The 13,204-nt window shown below is 41.7% G+C and overlaps 1 protein-coding gene across 2 annotated transcripts in view; it reads left to right on the top strand.

Annotated features, from left to right (window-relative positions):
• The window catches only part of cecr2 (CECR2 histone acetyl-lysine reader), a 37,203-nt gene that overhangs the window by 5,438 nt on the left and 18,561 nt on the right, over positions 1 to 13,204 (top strand). For both annotated transcript variants that reach the window (XM_030135972.1, XM_030135971.1), the window contains exons 2-3: positions 8,877 to 8,971; positions 12,264 to 12,447. In XM_030135972.1, the coding sequence (XP_029991832.1) occupies positions 8,877 to 8,971; positions 12,264 to 12,447 (279 nt within the window). The remainder of the gene's footprint in view (positions 1 to 8,876; positions 8,972 to 12,263; positions 12,448 to 13,204) is intronic.

Here is a 13,204-nt window from a genome sequence, read left to right as displayed (position 1 = left end):
GTAATCACTAATGTGTGTAACTTTAACCTTACACCGTCTTGAGCACAAGCTTAATCTTGGACCCCAACCTCAACAAATAAAAATGACAGAATTTCATCTCTGATCTGCGCAACTGACTCAACCCTTGCATCCCGTTGCTTTCTTAATTCTCGGTTCCACCCACTGACACATCCCCAGCTTAGCCCTTCTTACTGCCTCACAGACACCCACCTCTGACACTCTCCCCTCCGGATAAGATCAAAACCTTCAAACTTTTTTACATTCTGTAAGTACCCCTTGAAGATCAAGAAGCTTTCCCTTTGCATGTCTCTTTTAATGTCCTTTCTTGAACGCATTGCAAGGGAGGGGGGGGGGGCTTTGTAAGGGCCTGCTGCCCCTCCCCCAGTTGTGATTGACAAGTGAGGGCAGCAGTACATGCATCAGATGGTTTCACATGGGGAGTGTGTGCACAGAGGGGGAGGTACAGGGGCACATACACAGGGGTTGGTGTTAGCCAGTTCTATTGTTGCAGCTCCCCATGGTTCCCTCTCTCTGTCTCCAGTCTGGGGCGGCATCCCTCCACTGTTGGTTGTTTGGTTGGTCAGTCACTCTGCCATTGCATCTACATAGGAGAGATGAGAAGGAAAGCTAAGTGATGTGATGAGAGCCTGACCAAACCAAGCCTCATCACTTTTAACGGCACAAAACTTCCAGGAGTTCCTACCAAGTTAGTGTCAGAGGAAGTAATAAAGAGGCATATTTAGTTTAGAACGTGCAGCTTTTTGTCCATACACAACATAAATAGTGTGAGGAATGTGATGTGGGTGTCAACTGAAAACTTTTTGAGTGTTGTGTTTAGAGAGAGTTGTCTGAATGCTGGGCCAAATGGGCAAATAAAAGGGTGTGGATCTCTGAGACATTGGGGGTGCAGAGTAGAACACATTTAGCTGACGACAGCAGTTGCTGAAGGCCATAGACTGAAATTAAGGTACGTTCTGGTCTGTATTTCTTAGTGTCCCCTTAGGCTTTATCTTTCAAAATACTAACCAGTGTCAAAACATGCAGGCTCTACCATATCTGTTGCTGTTGGACTCATTATGCTATATTAGAAAAACATTAAGTCTAGGTTGGAGTTTAGACTTAGAAAACCCTCCTGTGTGTATAAACAGTGCCAGGGGCTTCTGAGTCATCATGTTGGTACCAGTAAGGCGAGGAAATACAACCCAGGAATGGTGGTTTGACTAAAAGACCTATGAAGGCTTATGACATACACAAGATTTTATGTCTTTGTAGATTTGTCACAGTGTCAATCAATTTATCTCTGAACCCAGCACGATATCATTTAGGACAGGGCAATACAATGCAGTTTCTATCAGCACAATTAAAAGAGGAGAAGAGGACTACATTGCTGTACAACAAACACAAAATTAGAAAGAAAGTAAATGCACAAAACACAAAAGAGACAAAGAAAGGGTGCTATAAAAAGCTAGGTCTATCAAAACTCAGAGTTGTGAAATTTAGGGCCACTGTCACATGTTACATTTAGGTTTCTTACAAATGGTTTATAGTAAGTCAAGAAGACTGCCACCTTGAAATCCATGGGAATCAACAGGTCTGAAGACCAAAATAGTAGCTTTTCTTTAATTTAAATTAGATTAAGTGTCATCCAGGCATTAAAATCATCTAGAGTGACCAAGTAGTAAAGCTGTACTGACAAAATAGTATGATTTTTAAAATATAGAAATTAATTTTCCAGTTTACACTAATTCGTGATTGATGTCAGCCAACATAACCTGCCATAATTTGCTTAAGTCACCAAAATTCAATTTCGGAAGCGAGGTTCATTTCACAACTGTGGCTTTTAGAACCATATTTGTCTTTTTCTGAATTTCAATCTTTTAATGTGTGTACGTGCACATCCATGTGTACGTGCAAGTCTGATCAAAGAACCGAGCCCTTTGGATGTCAGCTAAAGCAGGAAGCTCTATTTTATATGAGGAAGTGGATGATGTGGTTTCCTCATGGTCAGCAGTTGACGTAGTGAGAGGCGCTATGCCACTGGGTGGCCTTCCATCTCCTGTAGTTAATGATCCTCTCCCACAGCTTGACCAATGAACTCTGGTCGAGTGAAGGGGTTCTATCTGTGTGGAGAGAGCATGGCTCAGGGAGATATGTCCAATGTCCATCCTACTCATCCCCCACTGTTTCCCCCTTCACACAGCCTAGCCCCCAGTCCCACTTGGCCATGACATTGGTGCTATAATGAAATGCAGTTGTCAAAGTTAAAACTGACATTATAATTGTGTAGTATATCAGTGTTACTTTTTCCCTGCATGACACTCATTCATAGTTGTAGTATCTGTAGTTCTTCCTGTTCACGTGATCTCATGAGCAAATAGTGTCCACGCCTGAGGCACTAACTAGCAGAATGTGTCAGTATGTTATTTACAGCAGGTGTTGTGTACCCAACTTTTCACCTTGGTTCGTATTGTAATTGTAAATTGTGAGTCACTGTTTAGAAGCACCAACAAATGCTGGAGTTGATGTAGCAGTCAGATGTGTTAGGCGGCAAGTCAAACATGTTGATGCTTTTTCTCTGATGATCTGATGAGCAGTACATCCTCAGGATGCGAAGGCGTTTTCCTGTGGTGTTATGGCTGTATGGCTCATGTTTGTCATGTGGCAGGAGGTGGTTATGTGTGGGGGTAGAGGGTGTTGTCAGATGATGGCTCCTGGAGGAACCATGTGTGAGATGAAAGTGGGGGTGGGGAAGGAAGAAATAAAGAAAGAAGCAAAAGAGAGGAAGAGAGGAGCCTTTACACAACAAACAGGCTGCCCCCCTCCCCCTACAGCAAACCCAACACACGTCCTCCAACTGCTGGTGATATAGACCCCGGAGGAGCTGTTAACGGCAGTGGCATGGAAAGCATCTTCTGTGAGGGCAGTCAGAGAGGCCAACCCCCTCAGACTACAAGCTCTGTGGAACCTTGGAGCTGCTGATGTGAACGCTGCAGCACTACTTATCAAAAGCCTTTCTTTTACAGCATGAATTGGCAAGAGAGACGCTTACTCTCATTTTATCTCAGTTTTTCTCTCCCTCTGTTGATATGGAATGGGACACATCATGGGGCCATTAGTGTCCACTGTGAAATTCACATTTCACTTTATCTGCAAATGCAGATGGTCTCCCCTCCCTTGACGACCATTGGTTGTCTGAATTTTTAAAGTCCAATCCTACTCTCTCCTTGGTTGCTTCATTTCTCCTGTCTTATATCAGTCCCCATTTTGTCCTCCCTTTGGGCCTCTCTTTGCTCTGCATCATTCTCTACAGGGCAAAATCTTCAGAAACAGTGACTGAGGAAAACTTAATTACTGAATGAAAATATGCGAAAATGCGTGGATTTTTTTTTCAGTATCTGAATTTTTTCCAGATACTGAGGAAGTCTGAAATAGTTTATGTTTACGCATTTGGCAGACGCTTTTTTCCAAAGCGACTTACAGGGGAAAAAAGTTTAGTTCAGTTTAGAAGACATTTTTTCCAGTTGCACCCACGCATTGTAGCATAGCAGGTGGAATTATGTAGGCCTACAAGTATTTGTCAACCTGAGCATGGTAATATACATTCACTGACCGCTTTATCAGGCACACCATGTACAATTAAGGTGTACCCTATAATGTGGCCAAAGATGTTGACAAAGATTTTATACAGTGCTTTATATTATAATATTGTAAGAGAAGAGGAGCAATGAAAAGCAGAACAAGTATTAGAATTGTTTTTTTTTTTTAATTCTACAAAAACTACTTAAATAATAGCAGCTAATATCTGAATTACAGGGAATTGCTCACAAGTAAATGTAGCTATTTTATCTAAATCTTTGCGTGGCTGTGCTTTCCCCTTGTAGCCAAAAGCGTAGCCAAAAGCGTTCATTAATATGCCTTTTAGAACCTGATAATGTAATAGACGTAACTTGCATGATTTTGGCCAAAAATAAAATCCCGATTTTTTTTTTTTTTTTTTTTTTTTTTCCCTCAACTCAATTTTCGATTGCGATTTAAATTTTTGGGTAAAACTACAAAAGACAACAGAAATTGGCATGTCATTTTCATGAGCAGCCCTGCAATGCAAGGCACTGCTCCCTACCTCAAATCTGTGATGGTATCACGGAATCCCTGAAAATTCGGTGATGGGCCCACAGAAGTCATACCAAAGTAAGTCAGTGACAGGCATCAGTCATGTGTGTGTGTTGTGTGTGGACCAAGTAAGATGAGTGATCCCCATGCAGTAATATTTAAATTGGGGGATCAGTGCATGGAGGAGACCGACCCAGGACACACTGGAGGGATTATATCTCTGGGCTGGCGTGGGAACGCCTCGGGATTCCCCCAGAGCTGGTGGATGTGGCTGGGCAGAGGGCTGTCTGGGCTAGTCTGCTGAGGCTGCTGCCCCTGTGACCCGGACCTGGATCGGAAGAAGATGGTATGGTATGGATCCATAGGTGGACAACATAAGATGAGTGATCTCCATGCAGTTATATTTGAATTGGGGGATCTGTGCGTGGACCACAGCTTACCTTGGTATCACCACTGTGGGCCCATCACAGATTTAAGGTTTGTGGCCATTACACAGACTTCTGTGAAAGGCCGCGCTCACAGTTAGGAGGAGGAGCCTATGGTAGCCTAGAGGCATGGCCTCGGAGACTTGAAAGAGATAAAATCGATTTGACGATTTCCGTTTTTTAAAAATCATCCTAATTTTAAAAAATCTGATTTTGATTTAAAATCAATTAATCCTGCTGCCCTACTTGGGTGCATCTCAGTTGTCTTTTTTGCTTAAGAAGGTTCCTGACTTACTGAAATGACCTTGAAGTGTCCGAGTGTCAAAGGAAAGGAGCTTCAGTGCTTCCTTTTGTATCTCCTTTCGTGGAGGATACATTGGATCTTTTACCTATCAAGAGGAAAGAATGCTGTCTCACAATTCACTGCAGCTGCAAACTTTGGCCGACTCAACTGTAGTCAAACATGATCACCATGACAGACAGGGCCCAAGTTTTTCTAAGTTAAATCTTTATAATTATCTTGCATAGATTTAGTTTAGTTTTTTTCCCAGTTGGAATTACAAGACTAATGGGTAGTATAGCTGTAGCTTTTATGTATTTAGGCTGATTTCTGTTCCAACATTGGTAACGAAATCAGTTTTTACTGCACTGTCAGTATTAAAATCCTGCATAAAACATTTTAAGAAAGTTTTACATATAGGTTAATATTCAGACGCAGCCTTTTAGTATTTTCAGAAGAATCCTGTCAGTTCATATTCATGTCATGGATGTCGTTTGGAGAAGTGACTAAAGGTGTTAATTAGACAATCTCATTTTTGCCGGAATAAAAAGGATGATCATATTATTTAAAAAAAAAACAAAAAAAAAAACTCTTTTTCAAGTGTATGTGGCTACAGTTTCTAAATCTTTTGCAACATTCAGAACCGAACTTAACTTTGTATTGCATGATAAGGAGTCTAGCTAATTCTTCACCAACAAAAGATTAGGTGTTCTTAGGGAGCCTTATCAGAATGGCAGTAGTAGTCGTATACCTTTCAGTTGTTTCTAGCAGAAACTATATACATATATGCCTAAATTGTGCCATGTTTTTCTTATCTGAATAAAATGTATTTTGGAAAATCCCTGCCAGTTATATTTTTAGTGCTATCAGGAGTGTTAACTGCTGCAACAGGGCTAACAACTCGTTGGAGAAGTTAGCATGGAGAGAGAGAGTAGAGAAAGGGAATACAGAGAGGAAAATGGCAGGGTGTAGAGTGGGGTGTTGTCACAGGAATAATAGAATACCTTAGAGGCCCTCATTGACACTGAGGTCCACACAATTTTCCTCTTTCACAAAAGAAGAAAATTGTGTGGAAGAGACGCATAAGAGGTTAAGCCAGTGAAAGAAGCATAGTGAAGAAATGGCAGAGACATTGGGTGGGAGAAGTGGCAAATGCCTTGGGGGTGAATTGCTGATTGCTGGGCAGGCCTACATAATGGCCGAGGTGATGACACACCTTTTGACTAAGCCTTGACTCACCCACCAATCTTTGTCCTAGTGTGTTCGTATGCTATATACATAGTACTGTTCACAGCAGTGGCCATGCGATAAATTTGACAGCTTAGCTATTTGATTTATACACTTTATATCGTGTCCACCTTCCTTATCTTTGTGTCCCATTGATCATTAATGTGAAGCAGCCAAAGTTCTGCACTTTGTTTATTCTATGGAGGCACGTGTGTGAGTCAGTGTCAGTAGAAGTTTTTGTTTTTTTCCAAGTATGTTTGCTAGAGTTGTGTCCTTGTGGTATATAATTCTGTCCACTGCTTTTAATGTGTATGTGCCTATAAAGGGGAAAGGTTCCCACAGGACTTTCCCAGCTGCAGCGAAGTGTCCCTTGCAGTCCTTCATCAAGCTGAGTGTTTGTTAGCACCAGGCCACATAGGGATTGACCGGCTGGATGGATGGCTGAAGAAAGGGCACGCACAGCACATTAATTCCCCTTCTCTCTGCCATCTGAGATGTTGTATGGCACTTCAAAGGTGGAGCAGGGTGGTGTTAATCCAGAGGCTGCCCTGCTCAACTTGGCCATAGCACGCTTTCTCTCCTCTGCTGTGCTTTTCTCAACTCTCCTCTTTCCCTCTTGGCCCCCAGCTTTTTCAAAGTGTGATCAAAGTGCAGTTTGTCTCTGATGGATGGGCTCACTCTGGCTCGGAGGCTGGCTGATAGGGGACCAGGAAGTGTGGGGAAGCGTGACACAAGATCTCTTGGCATCCCATTCACATGCACTTGTATACTAAAATATACACACACTCTATCCCTTTTATACTTTATCAAAGCACATAGCTCTGACACAGATTTCCATCTGGGTTACACACTGCATGTACAAGACAAGCCATGACACATGTGTTTGGTAAAATTTAATTCAGATGCTTTGTGTTTGAAACAATGCCTCGTTTTCTTGGAGAAGATATAATTAGATAAATGTGCTGCGCAAGTGTCAACACTGGGCAGTTGGTGTGAAAACACCATGTGCGTTTATTTCTGCTTTGTCCTTTTCACTTGGTGATATTCATGTCTCATGCTTTTTATGTTGTATCCACAGCCATGGTAACGCGAGACGAAGATCTAGGTGATTTATCACACATAGTAATAAGATGTCTGTAGTCTATGTCAAAAATATGCAGATAAGACATAATGAGTCTGAAACCACCCCGCGGCAGTAGTCGTACAAAAATCTTGGATGGCTAAAAACTTTATTTATAGTGAATGTTTTTTTTTTCTGAAGTTTCCTCCAGTCATTGCATCTTATATTTCCTCCAGTCATTGCATCTTATAGATCACTGACATGCAAGACAGTTTGTCATCATTATTATAAACATCTCCCTATAAATAATTCTAATTCTGGACTTATTTTTATTCCTCTTGTCAAAGCGTTGTTTTTCAAATATTCTTAAAATCCCCCTTAATTTGTCTCATGTGACATCATTAACACACATATGCTCATACAACTTAATGGACCATTCTTCCAGTCATGAGACTGATATTTATCTCACCAAACTGGCTTCTGTTAAAAGCATGAGTAAGGCAAAGTTTGCCCATCCTCTCTTCTTTTTCGACGTCAAGCAGAAACATCCATCTCATCCTGTTTTTCAACTTCTTTCTCAACCTTCACTCTGTCCCTCCCCTCTTCCTCCCCTTCTGTTTCTCATCGCGCTGACTTGTTGGCTCCTGGCTTCCTTCGTTCTCTGAGGCCATGAGGTGTATATGCTGACTTTTGTGACCCCTGAGCTTCACTGGAAGCTGAAAGAAGGTTCCCTTAGAGAAGCAGATAGGGAAGAGACAAGTGAGTGCACAGTCGTAAAGTGTGCTTCCTTGTCCTTGAGAAAATGTTTAGGAGTAAGTTTTTATTTGGTTCTTTATGTTGTTTTTCCTGCAGAGGATGAGGGCTACAAGTAGCAGACAAAATAATGTAGTATGTGAGAGAAAAAGAGAGACAGAGAGTGAGTTTAGATTTGTTTATGGTAAGGGCGCAAGCCTCAGGAGTGCCGGTAGTAGTCAGCTGCTAGGAGTCATGTTTTCTGAAGAGTGACTAGTTGAGGTTGAGCCTGAAGGGGCTGCTTTGCATCCTGTAAACAGGGGGCTAAAGTGAAATGGACACTTGGCTGATGGAGTACTTTGCATTTGCATTTCTGCCCTCGCAGCCTCCTGTTCCACCTCTCTGCTTCTTTCTGCTTTTGGGTATCCCTGGAAAGAGTGGTGCATGCTGGGAAGCCGTGTGGGGTGCTGTACCATGGTTGGTCAGCAGAGTAGAGGAGGGGGAATGGCTGCATTGGAGCTGTAGGCCCCTACTGCCTGCCATCTCTCCTTGGTGCTTTCAGGTCTTTTAGAGTTTGCTCTGCCGGTTACTGCCGCTTCATAAAACCCCAATGGCTGAAACACAATGCCAGGCAGCGGAGAGGTCATGGCTGAACTTGAACCACGGCTCCAACCAACCAACCAACCACCGGCAAACTAAGAAGCCCTGATCAGACAACTTGCCAGTTCTAATCATCCCCCCTGCTGTGCACCTCTTCCTGCTTACCTCTGGCTGATAACAACACACTAAAGCATGTGTGCCAATTAGAGCTCAGCTTTAGCACGTCTTTTGATGTGTAATCTCATAGCTGAGATAGCTACGTAATTGTCCTATATAATGGCATTTTGTTTTGTTATTCTTGGTTTTACTGTCATACGACTGTGATGCAGCAATGTGCTCTACTTATGTCTCAGAACCATCTGTTTTTCAGGCCTGTTAAGTAATGTACCTACAGGTTTTTTGTTCTGCATCATCTGACATTGTTCTCCACTGTTTCCTCTAGGAGCTGGAGAAAGCCCTGTCAGAGCAAGACTTTGACTTCCTCGGGGATCTCATCGCATGTTTGTTGCAGGGATGTTACCAGCGCACTGACATCACGTAAGTATAGAATACCAAGAAGATGGTGCATAATCATAAATCTATTGAAACCGTGTAGACATGTAAAAATAAGCTTTAAGTGTGAACATTTTGTAAAACTGTCAAAGCTGAATACATTGTTTTTCCAAGATGTAACAATAATGCTATTACGGTGTTGTTTTGTATAGATTTGTTTATTGTCTGATTATAGAATGACTTAGGTTTGAGGTGTGAGATCATCATGAAAAGCATATAAAGCTGTGCTGAAAGATGGTTACCCGGTCGGTAAATCTAAGGCCAGTCCACACGAAACCTGATCTTTTCATATCCAGTCTTTTTCTCTGTCGTTTTCAAAAAAGCATGGAGTTGTGTCCGGAAATATCTGCGTCCACACGAAACTACTGAAAACGATGTAGTACAAATGCCAGGCCTGTTTGTGGCGTTGTAATGCCTTTGCAAAAAATGGAGAAGAAGACATAGAGCATGCACATAAAGCTTGCTTGGTTCTACTGGGTCTGATCCAATATCACTTCCTGGTTGCCCCTCTCTGCAGTAGATCCAAGAGCATGTAGTGAATATTGTTGGCTATGGTTGTTTGTTGCTTATTGTAATAAAAGAGTAGCTGAAATTTTTGATTCAATATTTCCAATAAGCTCAATAGCTGTTGTAGCACCAGCACTACTCTGTAGTCCACCATTGTTGTCGTTGTTGTGAAGTGGCGTCTTGCTTCTGGGGTGAAAGGTTAGAGAGGTGGGGCTATGACATCATGGTTTTAGAAAAGTTGCGGTTTGGTCGTACAGACAAAGATATGAAACCGGGGTTTTCAAATGTATCCACTCTGGGACCCAGTTTCAAAAAAGTTGCAGTTTTAGTGACTGAAAACGCCGGTTTCGTGTGGATGAAAGGCCTATCCAATTCCAGACTTTCGCGGATACAACCAAAACTGTCTTTGTATAGATGGGGCCTATAGCAATTAAGATTTGATTGAAGATTTTTGCAGCACTGTACTCTTTTTGCATCCTCCACACCCATACCAACTTTGTAAAAAATCTGTTTGAAGTTGCCTTTATCAAGGGAGAAAATTGCATGTTCTGTCTTTAACATCTTTCAAGACTAGCATATCTTACTGTCTTGGCAGTCCATTTAAAATAATTTTTGGACATTTTGCTTTTACTTAAAGAGTAAGACAAGATGGACTGGAAAACTACTTTGGTGTATTCAGTACCTTGGCAGTTTTTGGGTTTTTGGGAAAGGTGTTATAGTAGATGTTTTCCAGACTGTACATTTTGGACGTGTGTGGACAAGTTAAGTGAAGACCTCACTAAGCCAGTCAGCACAATTGGAGAAGTGTGGCCAAAGATAACCTTAGGACCAGCAGCCTTCCTTTCATTCATTCAGGCCATCAGGACAGATTGAGTCGAGCCCATGTGTTATGGCAACAATCAGCTGTGCATATGCAGATTTGCTCCTGGATTTATGTAAGCAATTGGGACAAATACCTGTTGGAATACACAGCAGGAAGTAAGAACAGTGTGAAATTGTGCAGTTCAATGTTAAATGGGTTATCGAATCCATGTATTGGCTGTGGCTCATCTTAATCTTTGTATCCAATCTGCAAAGCTCTAATGAAATGCTCACTGGCATTACGCAATTTGGTGAAGTCTGCCACTTGGGGACAACGCCATAGTATTGTCTCACATCATGTCCTTTCTGCTGAAAGCTATAAAAATTCAGAAACATCACAAATGTAAGTCTGAAAAATTCCTCAAACATCACCATAGTCCACATCACTGCGTCCTTGACGTGTAACGTAACTCATTTTCCATTCAGGATGGAAGTTAAAACAATTAAAGAACACAACACATATACTTGTTAAGTTGCATACAATAAAACATCCCAGACATATCACAGCAGGCAGTCTCTCTGATTAAAGTAATAAACACATGCTTTGTAAATGATTAGGCTTGAGTGCTTCATTAAAATGATCCATGCATACATTCTATCTTTACTGCTACTCTCAGTTGAATAAAACGTAAGAGCCACAGTGGCAAAGAATCAGGAAATTGTTTTTATCAGATTGATTTGAAGCTGCCAAGACAAAACAAGTATTTCCACCTCCAGTGCTTAACACAGCCATCACACCCAGGAGTCTTCCTAGGAAGTCTGAGTCACCAGTGCTGTGACTCACTGAGGAGTCAGAATTTACTCACCATATGGTAAGTCTGTGGTGAAGTCATGACCTAACACTACCGGATACATGACAGTAATATAGCTACTGAAACTGATTTCTCCCCTGTGATCAAATATTTGGAGAAAATGAGTGTCTATCTTAAGTTTACAGATGTCTTTTATCTCTTATGGGGCTTTCCCTTCATACTCCTCCCACTCTAACCCATAACCACCAAGTGGTATACAGTGATCCTATAATAGTCAGCTTAGTGAGCTGGTTAGCAGAGAGGCGAGAGTGATCCAGTTTTTCCACCCTGGCTGTTGGTAACAGGAGCACAACCTGCTTTATTGGACTGGACAGGCACTGGCATCCTGGGGGTGGCTGCTCAGCGCTGGCCTTTCACAGAGCTGCCCTTTTCATCCGCACGCGTTAAACGCTCTGCCGGAGCGGGGGAAAGGAGGGAGGGAGGATGTTGGAGAAAACGAGGGACAGAAAGGAGGAGAGAGATGGGGAATTGAGGAGGGGGCAGCCTGCAGCTGTGTGAAAAGTGCTCACTGGTCTTTCAAGATAAGCCATTTTTTTCTGTGCCTCTTTCTCTGTGCTGTTGCATAGATGCTCACCCCTGCCCCAAGCCCTTGTTCTGTTCAGCAGAGTTGGAACTGAAAGGTACAGATTAATCGGCCTGGCCTGAACCGGAACCAACATTTATTTGCCAGCCCCCCAATCATAGCTGAGATACAGCCCCACTCCTTTTCAAGAGCTCCCTTTTCAGATACACTTCCTGCATTTCTATAACCTGTATTGTACTTTCAACTGTTTATTTTGTTTTATAGGTATCATAAGAGTGTTCTTGCCAGTACTGAAATGTGGGTCTTTCGCTTCATAGTGTGCACTTGAAATTAAATAACATTTATTGGTTATTTATACAAAAAAAAAATCTTGTAAACGTGTTGTAAAGAAGGTGTAATTAATACAGAAGATTAAAAAGCCACACTTCAAACATAAGAGGGAATAGGTCAAAGTGCCACACTATGTTTTGATGTTTTCTCACCATTGGAAGTCATGCATTCGTGTGTTTTTGAAACAAACATACAACTTACCTTTCTTTATTTTTTTTTTCGGGTCTCTTGCTTTGCCCTTCAGACCTGACAAATTTAGCAGTTTCCTGGATGACATCATCAGCTACCGATGGGAACTGGAAGAAGGGAAACCCAACCCACTCAGAGATGGATCCTTTGAGACTCTCCCTCCTCGTACTCAGGTGGAACTCCTGCACCGCCTCTGTGACTACCGTCTGGATGCTGCTGATGTTTTTGACCTGCTTAAGGTACACCTCCCATGGGGATCAGTTACCACAATTGGGATATTTTAATATTTATGCGAACATTCCATGTAAATAATGTCGTTGTGCGCATTTGTAAAATAGAACTGTGGCTCAAGGTTTTGTCCCAACGCTAGTGAAGCTATATTAGTTAATTTTTAACCAAAGAAATAATGCATGAGCAAACTTTATTCAAGAACTGCATGTTTTTGGTCTTTGTTTTTGTGTTTGGGGCTTTAAGTACATTTAATAGAAGAACTGAAGAGTATACCAGATTTTATCACTTAATGGAGAATTTTATTGTTGCCAGATTTTCATTTTCATTGACGCTCAAATATGCACCAGAAATCCTAGAAGTCAGAGTGAAATTACAGGCACTTAATCTTATCATTGCACCTGACAAAGATAACCTCTTGGACATTAACTCATTATTGGTAAAAACACGTACTCCCCTACAGTTAGGTGTGACTTATAATAACCTGACAGCTTTACTGCCCTGCTGTTTGTCAGTTTATAACTCTCCTGTAATATTTTTCCACCGTTTTCCAATGACATAAGATTCTTTAAAACAATGTGTTGGGTATAATTTATGAATGCACTTAATTAAGGTACTGCAAGTGTTTCATTTCTGTGTATGACTCACAGTGGTTGTAGGCACAAATGACGGAATGACATCATCCAGTATTACCTGATGATTAAAAAAAAAACCAAACAAACAACATAATACATGCTTGAAAATGTGTTGTCCCCCCCACCCCCACCA

The sequence above is a fragment of the Sphaeramia orbicularis genome, chromosome 6, assembly GCF_902148855.1.
Source record: "Sphaeramia orbicularis chromosome 6, fSphaOr1.1, whole genome shotgun sequence".
Classification (NCBI taxonomy): domain Eukaryota; kingdom Metazoa; phylum Chordata; class Actinopteri; order Kurtiformes; family Apogonidae; genus Sphaeramia; species Sphaeramia orbicularis.
Note: the sequence above shows the minus strand (reverse complement) of the source record. Positions and strands in the feature narration are given on the sequence as shown.